At 47.0% G+C, this 17,915-nt stretch overlaps 1 protein-coding gene across 1 annotated transcript in view; it reads left to right on the plus strand.

The window, feature by feature from the left end:
- SSC4D (scavenger receptor cysteine rich family member with 4 domains) overlaps positions 1-17,915 on the plus strand; it is a 109,512-nt gene that overhangs the window by 34,258 nt on the left and 57,339 nt on the right. Inside the window, exon 2 of the mRNA XM_063957167.1 lies at positions 4,184-4,216. Coding sequence (XP_063813237.1) covers positions 4,184-4,216 — 33 coding nt within the window. The remainder of the gene's footprint in view (positions 1-4,183; positions 4,217-17,915) is intronic.

Consider the following 17,915-nt stretch of genomic DNA (forward strand, 5'->3'; position numbering starts at 1 on the left):
CATATTTTCCCAGATCCGCTGTATACAAGATCGCAGTCATGACACGATTTGCGTCTAACTGAATCAGGCCCAGTGTTTCAGGCAGGGGCGTAACTAGAACTTTGAGGGCCCCGTAGCAAAAATCTTCAAAGGTCCCTCCTACCACCATTGTCACTACAATGAACCTTATGGTAGCAGGAGAGAGAGAGAGAGAGTGAGAGATACACACGGGGTGTTGGGGGGGGGGGAGAGAGAGAGGAGCAAGAAAGAGAGGGAAATTAGGGAGAGAGAGAGTTTCATGGAAAAAGAGGGGATGAGAAAAAGATACGAGCAAGAGAGAAGGTGTCAGGGAGAATGAGAGAAACGGATGGGAGAGAGAGGGCATCAGGGAGAGAGAGATGGTGTCAGAGAGAGAAATGGGGAGGAGGAAGAGAGAGGGAGGGTAGCGAGCCAGAGTGTCCGGGAAGGAGAGAGAAGGGGAGCAAAAGAAAGTGAGTGTGTCAGGGAGAGAAACATGTGGAGAGAAAATGAGAGATAGAGTGTATCAGGGAGGGAGGGAGAGAGAGAGAGAGTGTTAGGGAGAGAGATAGACAGTGTCAGAGATAGAGAGAGACAGTGTCAGGGAGAGAGTCAGTGTTAGAGAAGAAGAGACACAGTTGCTGACTTTCTGGCTGCCCCCTGCGGGAGGAGGCAGCCAGGTCGGCACAGCAACGTGAGATGCGGGGGCATGGCCTTGTAAAGTGGCCGGGGAGGGGGCGTGATGTGAATGAACAACCAGCTGATGGGGTGGGGCTTAACAATTGCGTCATCACAACCCAAATCTAACTGTCTCTGCACATGATATATCTGCCCCCCCCCTGCAGTGCACATAGGGAGTAATTCAGATTTGATCACTGCTGTGCATTTTCACACAGCCGGCAATCAGATCTAAACTGCGCATGCGTGTGCACCGCACTGTGCCCGCACATTGCATAGCTACAATGGGCTGCGCCGGTCAGCGACGGGATGGTGCGAAGGATCCATTCGCACAGGCGTTTGTAAGGAGATTGACAGGAAGAGGCCGTTTGTGGGTGGCAACTCACCGTTTTAAGGGAGTGTCCGGAAAAACACAGGAGGGCTCAAGCGTTTTCAGGGAGGGTATCTGACGTGTCGGCCTCGATCAGCAGGAATCAATCACATGGTAAGAGTAAGTTCTAGGCTGCGCAGAAACTGCACAAAATTAGTTTGTGCAGCTCTGCGACACATGCAATCGCACACTTGCACAGCGAATTAACCCTCCCCCTGTAGGCGGCAACTGTCTGATCGCACAGCAGCAAAAAATGCAGCCCAGCGATCAGATCTGAATTAGGCCCATGGTTTTGTCCATTAGCTAACAAATTTGCTGCTGCGATCAGATCTGAATTAGGCCCAATGTTTTATTATAGAAGAAGAAGGGTAACACAATGTCAGCATCAATCTCTGTAGTGTAGAAGTTCCTTTCCGTAGCTTTCTTCTGACAGCATAGCAGGTGTTTTCTCCATTCTCCGGAAAATGAAACTCCTGGTACTGTGTTTTGCTTTTCACTGGTAATTTTAGCAGTGATGGAGGCATACCTCCCAACTGTCCCAATTTTCGCGGGACAGTCCCGTTTTTTGGGGACTGTCCCGCTGTCCCACCTGCGGGCCGCAGTGTCCCGCGGTGGGGGGGGGGGGGGGCAGTTGGGAGGCTCCGTCTCTCGCTGCCCTGCTTAGCGTCTATTCAGTGCAGACAGAGGGAGAGGAGGCATGCCAGATGCCAGCGGCTCACAGAGCGCTGGGCATGCCCCCTCAGTGCCGAAAACGGGGGCGTGGCTCACGATCGCGGGTCTTCCCGCTAAGCCACGCCCCTTTCACATAGGTCACGCCCCTTTTCGGGTGTGTCCCTCTTCAGGTAGGGTAAAAGTTGGGAGGTATGTGGAGGTATTTTGTGATATTGCTTTCTATATAGTTATACTATTTCCCTCTTCACTATGTTATAGTTTTATGAGGGGGACAGGGGGTATATATCAAAGGATGGGGGGGGGAGGGTGGATGTAATAGAGTGTGAGAATCAGAAAGTGAGAGATTTTCTGAGAGTATTGCTGTAGCAATACTTTACTTTGCGAAATCAACCTGGGATTGCCATATAAATGATTGCCACTTTAAAAAAGCTGTAAAACTCTCACAAAATCTCTCACTTTCTGATTCTCACACTCTTGGTGAAATATATAATTGTGAGAGATAAAGTACCAACTAATCAGCTCCTACCATTTTTCAAACACAGCCTGTAAAATGTAAGGCAGAAGCTGATTGACTGATACTTTATCTTTTATTATTTTATCTCTCTCCAAACTGTAATAAATATCCCTCTACAGGGGCATAGCAAGAACTTTGTGGGCCCCATAGCAACATTTCGAAGGATCCCGTCTTAATGCTTCTATAGAGACATCTCTCCACAACAGTTATTCATTTTATGAACCAAAATAGGGCCCTGCCTCATTTTCTGAACCATGGAGGTCATTCCGAGTTGTTCGCTCGCAAGGCGATTTTAGCAGAGTTGCTCACGCTAAGCCGCCGCCTACTGGGAGTGAATCTTAGCATCTTAAAATTGCGAACGAAGTAATCGCAATATTGCGATTACACACCTCGTAGCAGTTTCTGAGTAGCTTCAGACTTACTCGGCATCTGCGATCAGTTCAGTGCTTGTCGTTCCTGGTTTGACGTCACAAACACACCCAGCGTTCGCCCAGACACTCCTCCGTTTCTCCGGCCACTCCTGCGTTTTTTCCGGAAACGGTAGCGTTTTTTCCCACACGCCCATAAAACGGCCTGTTTCCGCCCAGTAACACCCATTTCCTGTCAATCACATTACGATCGCCAGACCGATGAAAAAGCCGTGAGTAAAATTACTAAGTGCCTAGCAAATTTACTTGGCGCAGTCGCAGTGCGGACATTGCGCATGCGCATTAAGCGGAAAATCGCTGCGATGCGAAGATTTCTACCGAGCGAACAACTCGGAATGAGGGCCCATAGTAGTTAATGTTAAGCCCCATAGTAGAGCCATAGTTTATTTTACAAACCATAGTAGTGCCCTAGATCACATTATGTCCCATTGTAGGGCTGCCAGTACAGTACACATTATGAAACACATGAACCACAATTCACATTATTACATACAGTGGGGGTGATCCAGACCTGATCGCTGCTGTGCATTTTCTCACAGCGGGAGATCAGGAGGTAACTGCACATGCATAGGCACCGCAATGCGCACGTGCGTCTGACAACAACAAATGGCATCGCCGGTCAGCAACAGGATAGTGCGAAAAGTCAGATCTCATGGGCATTCACAAGGTGATTGACAGGAGGAAGCCATTTGTGGGTGGCAACTGACCATCTATTGAGAGTGTCCGGAAAAACGCAGGCTTGTCCAAGCATATTCAGGGAGGGTGTCTGATGTCAGCTCTGGCCCCGATCAGCCTGTTCTGATCGCACTGTAGGAGTAAGTTCTGAGCTGCGCAGTAAATACATATGGGTGTGTATCATTGTATCGACACCTGAAATAGGTCAACATAGTCATTAGGTCGACATGGAAAAAGATCGACATGAGTTTTTTCCATTTTGTTGGTATCGTTTTCTTCGTAAAGTGATTGGGAACCCCAATTAGGGTCGTCTCGCTTCACTCGCCATGTTTCGGGCAAGGTACTTGCGCTCAGCACAGGTTACTATTCCCAATCGCAGTCCACGTGGATCGTAAAGTATGAAAAAGTAAAAAAAAATTTGAAAACCCATGTCGATCTTTTTCCATGTCGACCTACTGACCATGTCAACCTAATGTACGTCGACCAACAGTGGTCAACCTAATGATTGTTGACCTACAGACCGGATCCCATACATATGTATGTATAGTTAAAGTTGTAGATAATTAATAACCGATTCTTCCTACAGTATACATGTATTCCACTTGATTGAATAGAATTAGAGATGAGCGGGTTCGGTTTTACTCGGATTTACTTAGTTCTCAAAACAGCATCTTATTGGCTCATGGATGTCTCTTGTTTTGGATAGCCAATAATATGCCGTTATGAGAACCAAGTGAAACTCGAACCCGCTCATCTCTAAATAGAATTGCTAATAATTTCAGAAGTGTACCTGAATCGCATTTGTATGAACTGAAATAATTTAATTACTTTATTTATTTTTGTTTATAGAAATTGTATCTGTCATGAGAAGAGAGGAGGCAGGTAAGATTATTTTGCTATCCAATATGTCTACCCTAGGAATAAGCACAGTAAAATTGGATAATTCTAGTTGTTTTGTTTAATAGCCACTCAATTGGGAATACTGAGCTTCGGCAAAATTGTATTAAAATGTCATGTGACTTGCGTTTCCCAATTACACCACACAGGAAAATACTACTCTCGCCTGGAAGTTTGTTGTCAGTCCCGAACCGCTTCCTAGATATCATCTACATTTTCTTACATTTAGTCTGCTTATGGCCAGCCTACTGTATGTGACGTGCATATGTACACTTTGATGCTCTATTTGTGCCACTGGGTCCTGCACAGAATAATATTCTACTACTGCTTGTTCAGGTCCTGGGTGCAGCTGAGCACCGTGAGTATAATGAGCTATAAGGGAAATGGCTGCTACAACTGAAACCTGTGGTTAGCTGGCTCTAGTCATTTTATCCAGTGTTTGGGCCGCCTAAATGAGTAATTATGACTTTCCAGCATTATTTTGGGATAAGTTCTTCCATCTACTGTATACTGTATATAGTGTCATTTTACATACTGCAGTCGGGATGACAGATGTCTACTGGTGCAATTCAAACCCCAAATGCTAGAAGAATGGGCACCATAGTGTTGTGAATCATATATCTCATACCCTCCAACATGACCCGCCCCACTAGGTACAAAATGCTCTGTTTCTGGACTTCTCTCTTAATTTATTATTGCCATCACCTGTGAAGAAACAGCTTTCTTATCATTTAACTAGTTCAACACAGGTGATTGAAATCATAAATTAAGAGGGAAGTCCAGGAACAGAGCATTTTGTACCTAGTGGGGCGGGTCATGTTGGAGGGTCTGATATCTCTGCATTCTCTGCAATATATATTGACCATTTTATATTTAAAACTATTGGTCAAACTATGCTTCTAGACTCTTCAAAGCACTCCCTGAAACTCGGACCCCTTCTCTTCAATCTCAGGCTTGCTTATCTCTTGGATAAAATTTACCACTGGTACAATCACAATGTAGGCCAAGTCTCTCAATCCACTTAGCTGTTGTCAAAATCAGGATATTTAGTAGAATGGAGTACTCCACCCAATGAGAATTACTTCCACGAGGATCATAGATATTCTTTTGCAAAGTAAGATTCTCCCACTAGCTAAACTAATGGGCCCTACACATATAACGATCCGCCGCCGAGCTGCCCGATGGTGGATACGGCCGACCCGGCGGCGGGGGGCAGTGACGGGGGAGTGAGGTTTCTTCACCCCCCCGTCACACGGCTCCATAGGCAAATATGGACGAGATCGTCCATATTGGCCTGCATGCACAGCCGACGGGGCACCAGAGATGAACGAGCGTGGGGCCATGCATCGTTCATCGATTGGGCCTCCACACTGAAAGATATGAACGATATCTCGTTCATTTATGAACAAGATCGTTCATATCTTTGAGAATAATCGCCCCATGTGTAGGGCCTATAAGAATTGTGTGATGAATTAATCACTCAGTGGGCCTAATTCACACCTGATTGCAGCAGCAAAATTGTTCTCTAATGGGCATAACCATGTGCACTGCAGGTGGGGCAGATATAACATTTGCAGAGAGAGTTAGATTTGGGTGGGTTATATTTTTTCTGTGCAGGGTAAATACTGGCTGCTTTATTTTTACACTGCAATTTAGATTTCAGTTTGAACACACCTCACCCAAATCTAACTCTCCCTCAATTGTGACAACTACTGTGTCCTCAAGTAATAGTCACTCTGATAGCAGTGGGCAATAGTGCTTCTTACTGAGGCAATGTGCTGCTGTCCACATTTGTGTAACTTAGCGGTCTCTTTACTATACTGAGCTCTGAGAAAGATAAAGTGAACTGAAATAAAGTACCAGCCAATCAGCTCCTAACTGCCATGTTACAGGCTGGTGTAATGGTTAGCATTACAGCCAGGGCCGGTTCAAGGGCGCTCTGCGGCCCGGGCAGGAAAAGGGGCGTGTCCTAATACAGGGGGCGTGGTCAGTTACGCCCCCTGTACATTGCTAGCACCGCTTGAATGCTGAGCGGTGCGCGATGACGTCATCGCGCACCGCACAGCAAAAGGTCCTCTCCACGAAGGGAAACTAGACGCTATGCGTCTAGTTCCCTTCGTGGAGAGGACCTTTGCTGTGCGGTGCGCGATGACGTCATCGCGCACCGCTCAGCAAAGTTACTCTCCACGAAGGGAAACTAGACGCATAGCGTCTAGTTCCCTTCACAGGAGGCGGACGGGGACGGCAGCGGGCAGCGGAGGCGGACGGGGGACACAGCGGGCAGCAGTGGCGGATCTTGCCACGGTGCGGCGCCCTCCGGATGGCGCCAGCGCCCTCCGGAAGGCGGCGCCCCGGGCAAAAGTCCTGCTTGCCCGTGGCAAGATCCGCTACTGATTACAGCCCCACAGCAATGAGGTCATGGGTTCAGTTTCCACCATGACCCTAACTGTGTGGAGTTTGTATATTTAGATTTCAGTTTGAACACACCCCACCCAAATCTAACTCTCTCTGCACCTATTATATCTGCCCCACCTGCACTGCGCATGGTTTTTTCCATCAGAGAACAATTTTGCTGCTGCGGTCAGGTCTGAATTAGGCCCAATATCCTCAATATCTAACAGTTTCACACCACTGTGCAAGTGCTTCATTCATTAAAGATTTCCTTGCAAAGAAACTGAATGATTGTAGTTCAAGCAGCCTGAATTTAGCATGAGCCTATGTTTGTTGGTTGGGTTCTGCACTGTAAACCAAGTGACAGTGGGGCATCTTGAGAGATCACAGTGCATGTGCCCCCACCAAGTGAGTAGTACATTGTTGACAGTGGCGTGCGGTGAGGTCATTGGCTGGGGAGGCACTGAGATATATATATATATATATATATATACATATATATATTGCACCTCCCTGTCCTTGCAGCCCAAGTGTTCTGGGGGTGAGCTGCTCAGTCACTTCCCACCCAGTCCAACTGCCCCCACCCCACCTTTCTGACCTGGGTGGTCCTGGGCCCCAGGTCAAGGGAGAGTGTAGGTGCCGGTGAATCACCGGCAGTGATGCTGCTGCATAGGAGGGCAGATGAGGAGGAGGGAGAGGTCGCCACTGCACGCTCTCCATCTCCGGGTTTCCCATTGGCTCCGGGGCTGCCACTGCTGTAGTGACATCTCCACTTCAGTAACTCCGGGTCCCGCTGGCTCCGGGGCTGTCACTACAGCTGCCGCTGCTGTAGTGACAGGTCCACATCAGTAACGCCAGGTCCCGCTGGCTCCTGGGCTGCCGCTGCTGTAGTGACAGGTCCACATCAGTAACGCCGGGTCCCCCTGGCTCCTGGGCTGCCGCTGCTGTAGTGACAGGTCCACATCAGTAACGCCGGGTCCCGCTGGCTCTGGGGCTGCCGCTGCTGTAGTGACAGGTCCACATCAGTAACACCGGGTCCCGCTGGCTCTGGGGCTGCCGCTGCTGTAGTGACAGGTCCACATCAGTAACGCCGGGTCCCGCTGGCTCTGGGGCTGCCGCTGCTGTAGTGACAGGTCCACATCAGTAACGCCGGGTCCCGCTGGCTCTGGGGCTGCCGCTGCTGTAGTGACAGGTCCACATCAGTAACGCCGGGTCCCGCTGGCTCTGGGGCTGCCGCTGCTGTAGTGACAGGTCCACATCAGTAACGCCGGGTCCCGCTGGCTCTGGGGCTGCCGCTGCTGTAGTGACAGCTCCACATCAGTAATGCCGGTTCCCGCTGGCTCTGGGGCTGCCGCTGCTGTAGTGACATCTCCACAGCAGGGCCGAAACTAGTATATTACCATCACCCTGGGCAAGGCAGTAATTTGGTGCCTGCCCAGTTCGCGTTACACCACACATAAGTACCCCTTATTCACGTTACACCATACAGAAGTAGCTCTTATAGTGTCCCTAGTGTGTGATCTGTACAAGCAATGCCCCCTGGGATCAAACTGGACTGTGGGAAAGTGTGGTAAATGACAGTGGCACTCATTATCAGCACTGCTATCTACAAGATAGCACGCCAATATGCAGGGCAACGTATAAATGGTCAGTGGCACTGACCGTTCCGATACCTGCAGCAATCGAATTTGACAGCTGCAGGTGTTGTTGTCCCATCACCACAGCAGGGACAGCTCTGTCCCTGGCTGTGGTGGTTGCCAGCTCTGGGCTGCATGTGAGATCTCGTGATAATAGCGAGATCTCGTGCATGTCCAGTGAGCCGGCTGGGGTGAGACACAGCGCATCAGCCTAGTGCTGGGGGGTCTGGGGTCTGCGGTGATAAAGTCAATTATTACCTTTAAACGTAAGCTATATACTTATTATGGACTAAGTACGCTATTGGCGCACTGAGTACCGTAAGGATACGCACTTAGCGTAGCAGACGCTAGGCCGTGGGCGCGACGCACGAGCGAAATGTACGCTCACGGACTCACGCTTGGTATCGAGCACGCTATAGGCGTCCCGAGTACCGTAATGCTACGCTATTGGCGCAGCAGACGCTGCACCGTGAGAGTGAGACACAAGCGGCGCAGACGCTCACAGAATGTTACACAGAAAACCTTATTAACAACACACAGTAAGGGTATGCTTATACTCTAAACCTTGGCACTGTAATGCTACCATGATGTAACGCTTATTAGCCTGGATAATATGTGAACTGTTTGAGCGATTGAGACGCTAGGAAAACCCTTTGCAGTAACTAGTGAAAACACAAGACCTGGTTTGGATTTAAAAACCACTCCGCTCTAACACCTTCGTGGATGATTCTTTAGAGTAAAAAGGGGAAAACAATACAGCTTATACACTACAAAACTAACATCAAAATCTAAACAGAATAACAAGGAATAATATGAACAATAGCGAACGATCGCAAACACAAGCAAACAGAATGAGTACACAATGAGAACAAATGGCAAACACAGAGGATAACAAAATGGCTACAGAGAAACTTACACACGTGGGAATGATTCGCAAGCGCGTCCTGGATCCAGCCCTCAGCCTTCAATGTGAAAACCTTGCAGAGAGAGTGAGTGACTGGCCCAGCAATGGTGGTCCTTATATACACAGCATACAGTAACAATACAATGGTCCCTATAATCTCATTGTTCATTGGACACAGGAATGTGTCTCTGCATTATAACAAAAGGTCATAGGTGGGTTCGAACAGGTGGGCTGTGGCTCTCTCCAACTGCTCAGGTGGGAGGTATCCTCAGGATTCCCGCCGCATGGATAATGAACAGCAAATACAGTAAATGTCTATGAACTACTTTTGTACATAACTATACGCAGGAGCGAGCAATCTCTTCCTAACCAACACTGAAATGTTACTATTAAAATACTCTACAGCTGGATACTAGACACCACCGTTCAACCTTTATCTGACCCTTCCTATCATGCAAAGAGGAATTTCTCTGTCCACGAACCATTTAAACTAAACATACTTGCTGACATTGTTTAAGGGAATATTATCTACAAAACACACTATATGGGTTAAATATGTTGCGATCGAGTCGCTCGCTAGACGCTCACAAACTCTACCGTAAATGCGCTTAACACGCGCCAAAGCGCACGGCCGTAGAAGCTCTTTTACGCAAAGTGCGAATATGCGCACGCACGGCAGAGCGTGTGCACGCGCAGCGGGCATGTGCATGGGTTTAGTACAAGGCATGTGAATCATGATATTTTTCGACTTTGACAGTCCACCCTTTGGCAGTCAACAATAACTGCCACTATCTAAACAATTAAGCAGAAAAATATATATTACCATGAAATACCTATTTATGATTGGGAGTAGGGAGGAGGGGAGAAGGTGGGAAAATGTATGACCTAGTGAGATAGTAAAAGCATGTATGTATGAAATCCATGCCTGAGGGGTCATGTATCATCGTGCCGTACATGTTCTAAAATAAGCTTCGAGGTATTGCGAAGTATACATTGAATCCTTCTTATCCCGTATTAAGGGTCTGTAAGTGGGCTAACAAACTCTACCGAGCTCTTTTCGGCTTTTAGTTCCAACAAATGGGGTGCACATTAGTTGATGATACATGAAGGGGGAGAATATGTGAGTGCTAATATATGTGCCTATATTACCTGTCGACTATGTGTGTCACTACCTGAAGATAGTAGAGATGAAGATAAGAAACATGCGTTATAAATGCATTCGTATGATTATGTATGTGGTCGTCTTTGGGCGTCTTGTTGAAGTCTTGTCGATGTCTTGTCCGGATTCGCAGTATCTTTGCTGTAAGTGGCAAGCAAAGCTCTTCAAGTGTCCATAAAAATTAAAGTCTCTAAGGGTTCATCAATTGTTGGTGAAACAGTTCATCAATGGTCTGTATAATGGGTCATCAAAATCTTCTTCCAAGTGGATGTCTTTTTACCTTGGAGAAAAACAAAGGAGAAACGGGTGAAAGAAACGGACCGTGGAATCACGTCTTATCACAACATTGTCTCGATTGATGGGTCATAAATTAAACTAGTTGTTGTTACAATGCCCTCGCTCCTCAAACTCATCAATTTGGTACTGCGCTTGCAATTCATTAAAATCCGAACACATCTGAATATCAGACCAATCATTATGACAACTCCTAGGATACATAAGAGGAATTTCCCTACAGTAACGATAACATTTTGAGCCCATTTTCCTAAACCTGAGAACCAATTACGTGGGTTCAACCATGAAACCCAGCCGGTCAGTTCATTACCCACAGCAGTAAGGGTAAGGTTGTGCCTCCTTTGGAACTCCCACTTCAATTGCAAGATATCGTCCATCTTTTGATCTATGACCTCGGTTGGGTCCTCAGTGCTGTTTGTGATATACGTACAACACTTCACACCATACTGAGTTGCTAGGGTGACACAATACCCTCCTGTCACCGCTGTGATGTAATTGAGAACCATCCTGTGCTGGATCAGTTCCGTTTTGTAAGCTTGCAATTCTCTCCCAGTATACCTGAAGGTGTCATCATACATCTCGGTGATATTGTCTATCAGGTTGTTCGCTAGCGCGGTAATATACCTAAAATGTATAACTCCTCTGGCGGTACGGGTGATATCTAACGCGAGTAGGAGTTGAATCCCGGTGGATTCGTGGATCAAATCAGAGGCTGCATGCTCTGTCCTATCTATAAGGTGTCTCTTTACAATGTGTTCGTAATGGGTGTGAGTGTAAGGAGCTTGAGCATTGCGGTGAACGTCTTTCATTTTATCATGGGTAATGGTCATTACTTCCGGCAACACTCTTCCAATGTAACACAATCCCTCTGAGTTTGGGGCAAGCCACTCATACGTCTTCCTCCCACATATGAAATATGCATCATCGGGGAGGACATATGGGACAGAAAATGACATCACCATATTACAAACCTTCCAGGTGAAAAATCCTATCCCTAACTCTCTCATCTGTCTAGTACACGTATCAGGTTGTATGATATGTGCACAGTATCCTGGTGATACTTCTCCAACTCGCATGGGCCTACTTCCTGGAGTGTACCCAGTGGCGGATCCAGGGGGGGGGGCACTCGGCCCCGTGCACCCCCTGTCATTTGTGGCCTCCATCCGCGGTGTCCCCCCCGGCGTCGGCGCCGCACCGGGAGATGACGGGCGCCCGCTGAGATTGAGTTACCAGCGGGCGCCCGTCTCCCTGCACAGCAGCAGCCGGAGGCAGGAGCTCAGTACTGAGCTCCGGCTTCCGGCGCTGTCACTGTGCGGCGTGCGCTATGGGAGAGACGTCAGTCATGACGTCTCTCTCATAGTGCTGAGGAGAGGACGCCAGGAGGAGGACTGCAGCGGTCTGGAAGCGGGAACGGGGCTTGGTAAGTATGTTCTCTTTTCTCTTCCTTAATGCAGCGGGGGCATCTACTGGGGGCAAACTACGGGGGACATTACTACTGGGGGCATCAACAAGGGGCATTACTACTGGGGGGGCATAACTAAATGGGGGCATTATTACTGGGGGGCATCTACTGTGGGCATTACTACTGGGGGGTCATCTATTGGGGGCATTACTACTGGGGGCAGCTACTGGGGGCCATCTACTGGGGGGCATTATTACAGGGGGCCATCTACTGGGGGCATTATTACTGGGGGGTATCTACTGGGGGCATTACTACTGGGGGGGTCATCTATTGGGGGCATTACTACTGGGGGCAAACTACTGGAGGACATTATTACTGGGGGGCATCTACTGGGGGCAAACTACTGGGGGACATCATTACTGGGGGTCAACTACAAAGGGGCTAACTACTGGGGGCATACTACAGGAGGGCATTACTACTGGTGGCGTAACTACAGGGGCATTACTACTGGCGGCTTAACTACAGGGGGGGCCAGACTACTGGGGGCATAACTACAGGGGCCAAACTACTGGGGGATAACTACAGGGGCCAAACTACTGGGGGCATTACTACTGGGGGCTAAACGACAAGGGGGGCATAACTACAGGGGCTAAACTACAATGGGGCAAACTACAGGGGTGCATTACTACTGGTGGCTAAACTACAAGCAGGCAAACTACTGGGGGCATTACCACTGGGAGGCTAAACTAAAGGGGGCAGGGGTAAACTACTGGGATCATAACTGGAGGGGCATTACCACTGGGGGCATAACTACTAGGGTGCTAAATGATTGGGGGCATTACTACAGGCAACATTACTAATGGGGGCAATACGAGCATTGCATAAAGGGCACCACTACTATGGGGTTTATATAAGGGGCACTACCAGTACAGAGAACATTGCATAATGAGCGCTACAACTGTGGGCATTGTATAAGAAGCGCCACCTCACATGCACCGAAGCCGCACGCAAATGTACTTGCCCCTTTCATGGTGCCCCCCCTATCATTTTCTTCTGGATCCGCCCCTGAGTGTACCTATACTGAAAATATCTTCCACTGTTGGCTATTTGGCGTATAAGCTCTGAGTCTAAGGGCATTCTATCGGCTCTGTGTGGGAATGTCATGGTTTGGTTGTTCCATGTCACCTCCCAATTTCCTGGCTTTCGGGGATTGGAAATGTTAAAACATATTAAGGACCTATCCACATGATATTGGTGGAGCTTCAAACTAGGAGGCCTAGAAATATTAAATTTCTTGTCCACCGGTCTCCCACCCCTTAATTCAAGTACCTCATCTATCATTAAAGAGTATGGCACTAGTCCTGACTTTCTCTGACCTTGAGGTACTTGTGAGCACACCCAGCATTCCGTTTGGTTTAAAACCTTACCCACTAATGAGTGATAGTCACTCAATGGATGACGGTCCATATTGATATTAATGCTGGACTGACATCTCTGGATGCACCCATCCTCAACTATGTTTTCACAATTCCTACAGATACAATTCTCTTCAGCTAACAATCCTTCACAATGTCTCTTAGTGTCATGGCTACCAGATCGTTTTCTGATACTCGCCTTTACTCGGTGATTGTGTTGCTCTTGGAATTCTACGAATCCATCCTGGTCATCAGAACCCATTCCAGATCCTTTCTCGACCTCTCTGATACTCTCACCGAAACAGACTGCTCTGGTCAACAACAGGGTCAACAGGAAAACACGGAATGCAGTCTCTTGGGGCAAGTCCATCTTACAGGAGGAGAAAGAAAGAGTTGTAATGGGGGTACCGAAAATAATTGAAGGGAAAGAAAATTGTTACGATAATTGTCCTATAGTCTTGTTGTTCTTCTTGCTCAGATGTCGTCTCAACAGTGCTGTCTCTCAGTCTTCCTAAAACGAACACTCCGGTGATACAATATTCTTTCCGAATCAGCGATCTTTCTGTAAGGAGCATAAATCTTGCATTACCATTTGTCTAACTGTTGTATGACATACCATCCGTAAAACATGAAAGAACAAAGAGAGAGAACAATAGAAAAGAAACATTGTCAGATTTCCGTTCACCATCAGGCTGTCACACCAACATGTCCATCGGTATCTCTGCACAGTCTCCCCCACCAGTATTTCCACTCTCCACCCTTTGTGTTTGGCCAGACACAACGATGCTGGTAAGATATACTGGGGTTGGGTAGACCTCTGAAAAGACCAAGTAGACATGTGATGTTTGAGCTGTAGTTCTGCTGGTGAACATCAGAGATGAAAAGGAAACATTTAAAGATAATCACAGAGTTTACCTGGCCGCCCTTGTGTCTACAAGGAATGACGTACCAATTACATCGACTGTAACCTCAGGCTTACTATCAAGGCTAATAATCAACTTCACTGGCTGCAAATTACAGGTTCGGCCCAAAATTTTTCCTATATGATCCCTGATTACAATTACGTGTGTCATAACTTTGCTCGTGTTCTTGTCTAGGAGGTCTGACTTTATGTGTGCTGTTACAGTTGCTGGCATAATGCCCTTCCCTTTTACACAGATAACAAACCCTTGGCTTCCTCCATGTGCCAGGGGCCTGGGGTTTTGGTCGATTTGATGCCTCTTCTAGTGCTTGGATGCTCATCACCATCAACTGCTCTCCCTGTGCTTCCCTGGTTCTTTGGATATTACGGTCATGCTCGATAGCGGACTCCCTTAATGCAGCCACCGAGATACCTCTCCAATTAGGTTGAGTGGTCTGTACCCTTGTTCTCAACACTTCTTTTAAACCTTCCATTAATACGGACACCGCTACTTCTCTATGATGTACACTTTCCTCAATGTCCGCGATCCCAGTGTATCTAGCCATTTCCTCTAATGCTCGATGGAAATAATCAGAAGCAGTTTCACCTTCTTTTTGTCTAATGGAGAAAATTTTGTTCCACTTGACAACAGTTGGGAAATATACTCCTAATTGCAGGTTGATCTGTTTAACATTCTCCTGATTGTATTCCTCAGTGAGAGGTACTTCTGCGTCTAACTTACAATCAGTGATGAATTTCGCAGGGTCAATATTGGAGGGTAGACATACCCTCAGCAATGTCCGCCAATCTTTATTATGGGGTTCGGCGGTGTTTCCTAGTTCTTTAATAAACCTTTGGCATGCGGCTAGATCTTTACTGGGATCAGGAAATTCAGACATAATTGTCCTTAATTCTGTCCGGGACCAGGGGCAATGCATTGCAATGTTCCTGACGGGAGTGACTCCCAGAGCGTCAGTCTGTCCATTTGGGACTGCAATCACCCTGACACGATTAAGTTCAACTACATCATCTTGTGTTGACTCTAACATACAATTTGTACATTTATCAGTTTTACTCCTATCGTTATCAACACATCCATTACGTTTACTATTATCACCATTAATAAATTTATTAAGTGCACTATTATCATCATATCCCAGTATGCCATTCTCTGTAGCCATTGTTTCTCCAGTTGCCATCAGTCTTCTGATCAGGTTGGAACCAGCTGCTTGAGCTAATCCTCTTTGTATCTCACCTTCCTGTTGCCATAACTGTAAATAATCATAATGTCTAATCCGTTGCTTCCCGGATTTTATCAGACATATCCTTCTTCTTAGATTATGCAATACCTCTGAGTCAAAACTACCTATCCCAGGAAATGGTGCTTTATCCCCCACAGTCATTCGTGTCCATTCATCACAAAAGGTCTCAGTGTGGGGCCATACTTCCCCCACATTACTAACCGAGCAGACCCCCGGGGTCTGCAAGCCTCTTCAGTCTGAACCCTGACTGCTAAACATCCCTGTGTTGTGCACTTGGCTTCCATTGTGGACCTTTTTAACACAGAAAAACTTCCTAAAATGCACCAAACACAGAAGTCTACGGTGGAAGTTCTGCAAGCTCTTCCACCAGCTTCTTCTGCTCCGAGTATCACGGATCCGCCTCTTTTAGCAGACACGCATAGTCGTTGCAGGCCCTACCAGCGAAAATTCCCTACCTTTATTTTTTACACAAATCACGCTTGCATGTGCTCCCTACAACACGTATGTGGGCAATTTACGCATGAATATGCGACCTCATATCGCGTTGCGTCATGGGTTTACACCTACAACTGTGCGGTCCAATCGTACCACTTCTAGACACTTGTTGTCCATAAATGGTAGGATCATTGGAGTCTTCCTACTGCGCTCCACAACAGCCGGAGCGTAATACCACGAAAACTTTTACCACACTTCGTCGCACGTGTTCACCAAAACCGTGCTCGCACGTTTTTACCTAGACCGTGCTTCACCAAGCTTCATCAAGATCACCAAGCTTCATCAAGATCACCAAGCTTCACCAAGACCACCAAGACCATCAAGACCAGCAAGCGGAATTCAATACAATCATACCTTTTTTTCTTTTAGCCCACACTATCATTCTATAGTTTTCTGATCAGAAAAAAAATCATTTCCCGTAAACTGATAGCTCTCCCCAGAGGTACTACAGTAAAGTAAGGTATTTAAACTAAATATTGGAAACTGAACAATTTGTGCTATTATCGCGTGGCTACCGTATCGCCTAAACTAAAACAATGCTATCGTATGATTTGTATTTAGCGGGCGTATCCGTACGCACGTTGCGTAATATACGCCACGTGTGTAGGCCTTTGCGTTGCGTACACTGTCTCGCACTCGGTCAGAGACACGTGTACACAGGCCGGATACGTCCGCAATAACACAAAACAACACGCTTCTATAAATGCAAACGATATTCAACTATAATCGTTTACCAAGCACCACACAGTATCTCCTGTACAACCTTTATAACTGGGCCAGGCTGCGTGCGTGTTTTTTACAATTACTCCCTTAAGTATTACTCTTTACTTTTAACTAAAATAGCAACAAATTTTCTCAGCACGTGATCAATGCTAATGGCGAACAGAAAGGTAGATATGTTAAAGTACACAAATGAAAATACCGGTGTGTGCGTGTGTTGCGTGCGCAATTTGCACCAATACAGAAATTAAAACAGGTTTAAAGACAATAGCTTAACGTTCTTACCTTTCGGATCCGGATCCCACCAGCATCCCTACAAACCAAGCGGAGCAGACGCTTATCTAATCAGCACTACCGTATCCCCGACCACCGAACGGCTAACAAGGGGATACTACCTTCCCGCCCTTTGCTGATGGATAAAGTCTGCCTGGTTCCGCTAGGCTGTGGATATGAGGAGGCCCGGACGATGCCCCCAATTGATAAAGTCAATTATTACCTTTAAACGTAAGCTATATACTTATTATGGACTAAGTACGCTATTGGCGCACTGAGTACTGTAAGGATACACACTTAGCGTAGCAGACGCTAGGCCGTGGGCGCAACGCACGAGCGACACGTACGCTCACGGACTCACGCTTGGTATCGAGCACGCTATAGGCGTCCCGAGTACCGTAATGCTACGCTATTGGCGCAGGCGGACGCTGCGCCGTGAGAGTGAGACACGAGCGGCGCAGACGCTCACAGAATGTTACACAGAAAACCTTATTAACAACACACAGTAAGGGTATGCTTATACTCTAAACCTTGGCACTGTAATGCTACCATGATGTAACGCTTATTAACCTTGATAATATGTAAGCTGTTTGAGCGATTGAGACGCTAGGAAAACCCTTTGCAGTAACTAGTGAAAACACAAGACCTGGTTTGGATTTAAAAACCACTCCGGCTCTAACACCTTCGTGGATGATTCTTTAGAGTAAAAATGGGAAAACAATACAGCTTATACACTACAAAACTAACATCAAAATCTAAACAGAATAACAAGGAATAATATGAACAATAGCGAACGATCGCAAACACAAGCAAACAGAATGAGTACACAAT

This window comes from Pseudophryne corroboree, chromosome 2 (assembly GCF_028390025.1).
Source record: "Pseudophryne corroboree isolate aPseCor3 chromosome 2, aPseCor3.hap2, whole genome shotgun sequence".
Lineage (NCBI taxonomy): Eukaryota > Metazoa > Chordata > Amphibia > Anura > Myobatrachidae > Pseudophryne > Pseudophryne corroboree.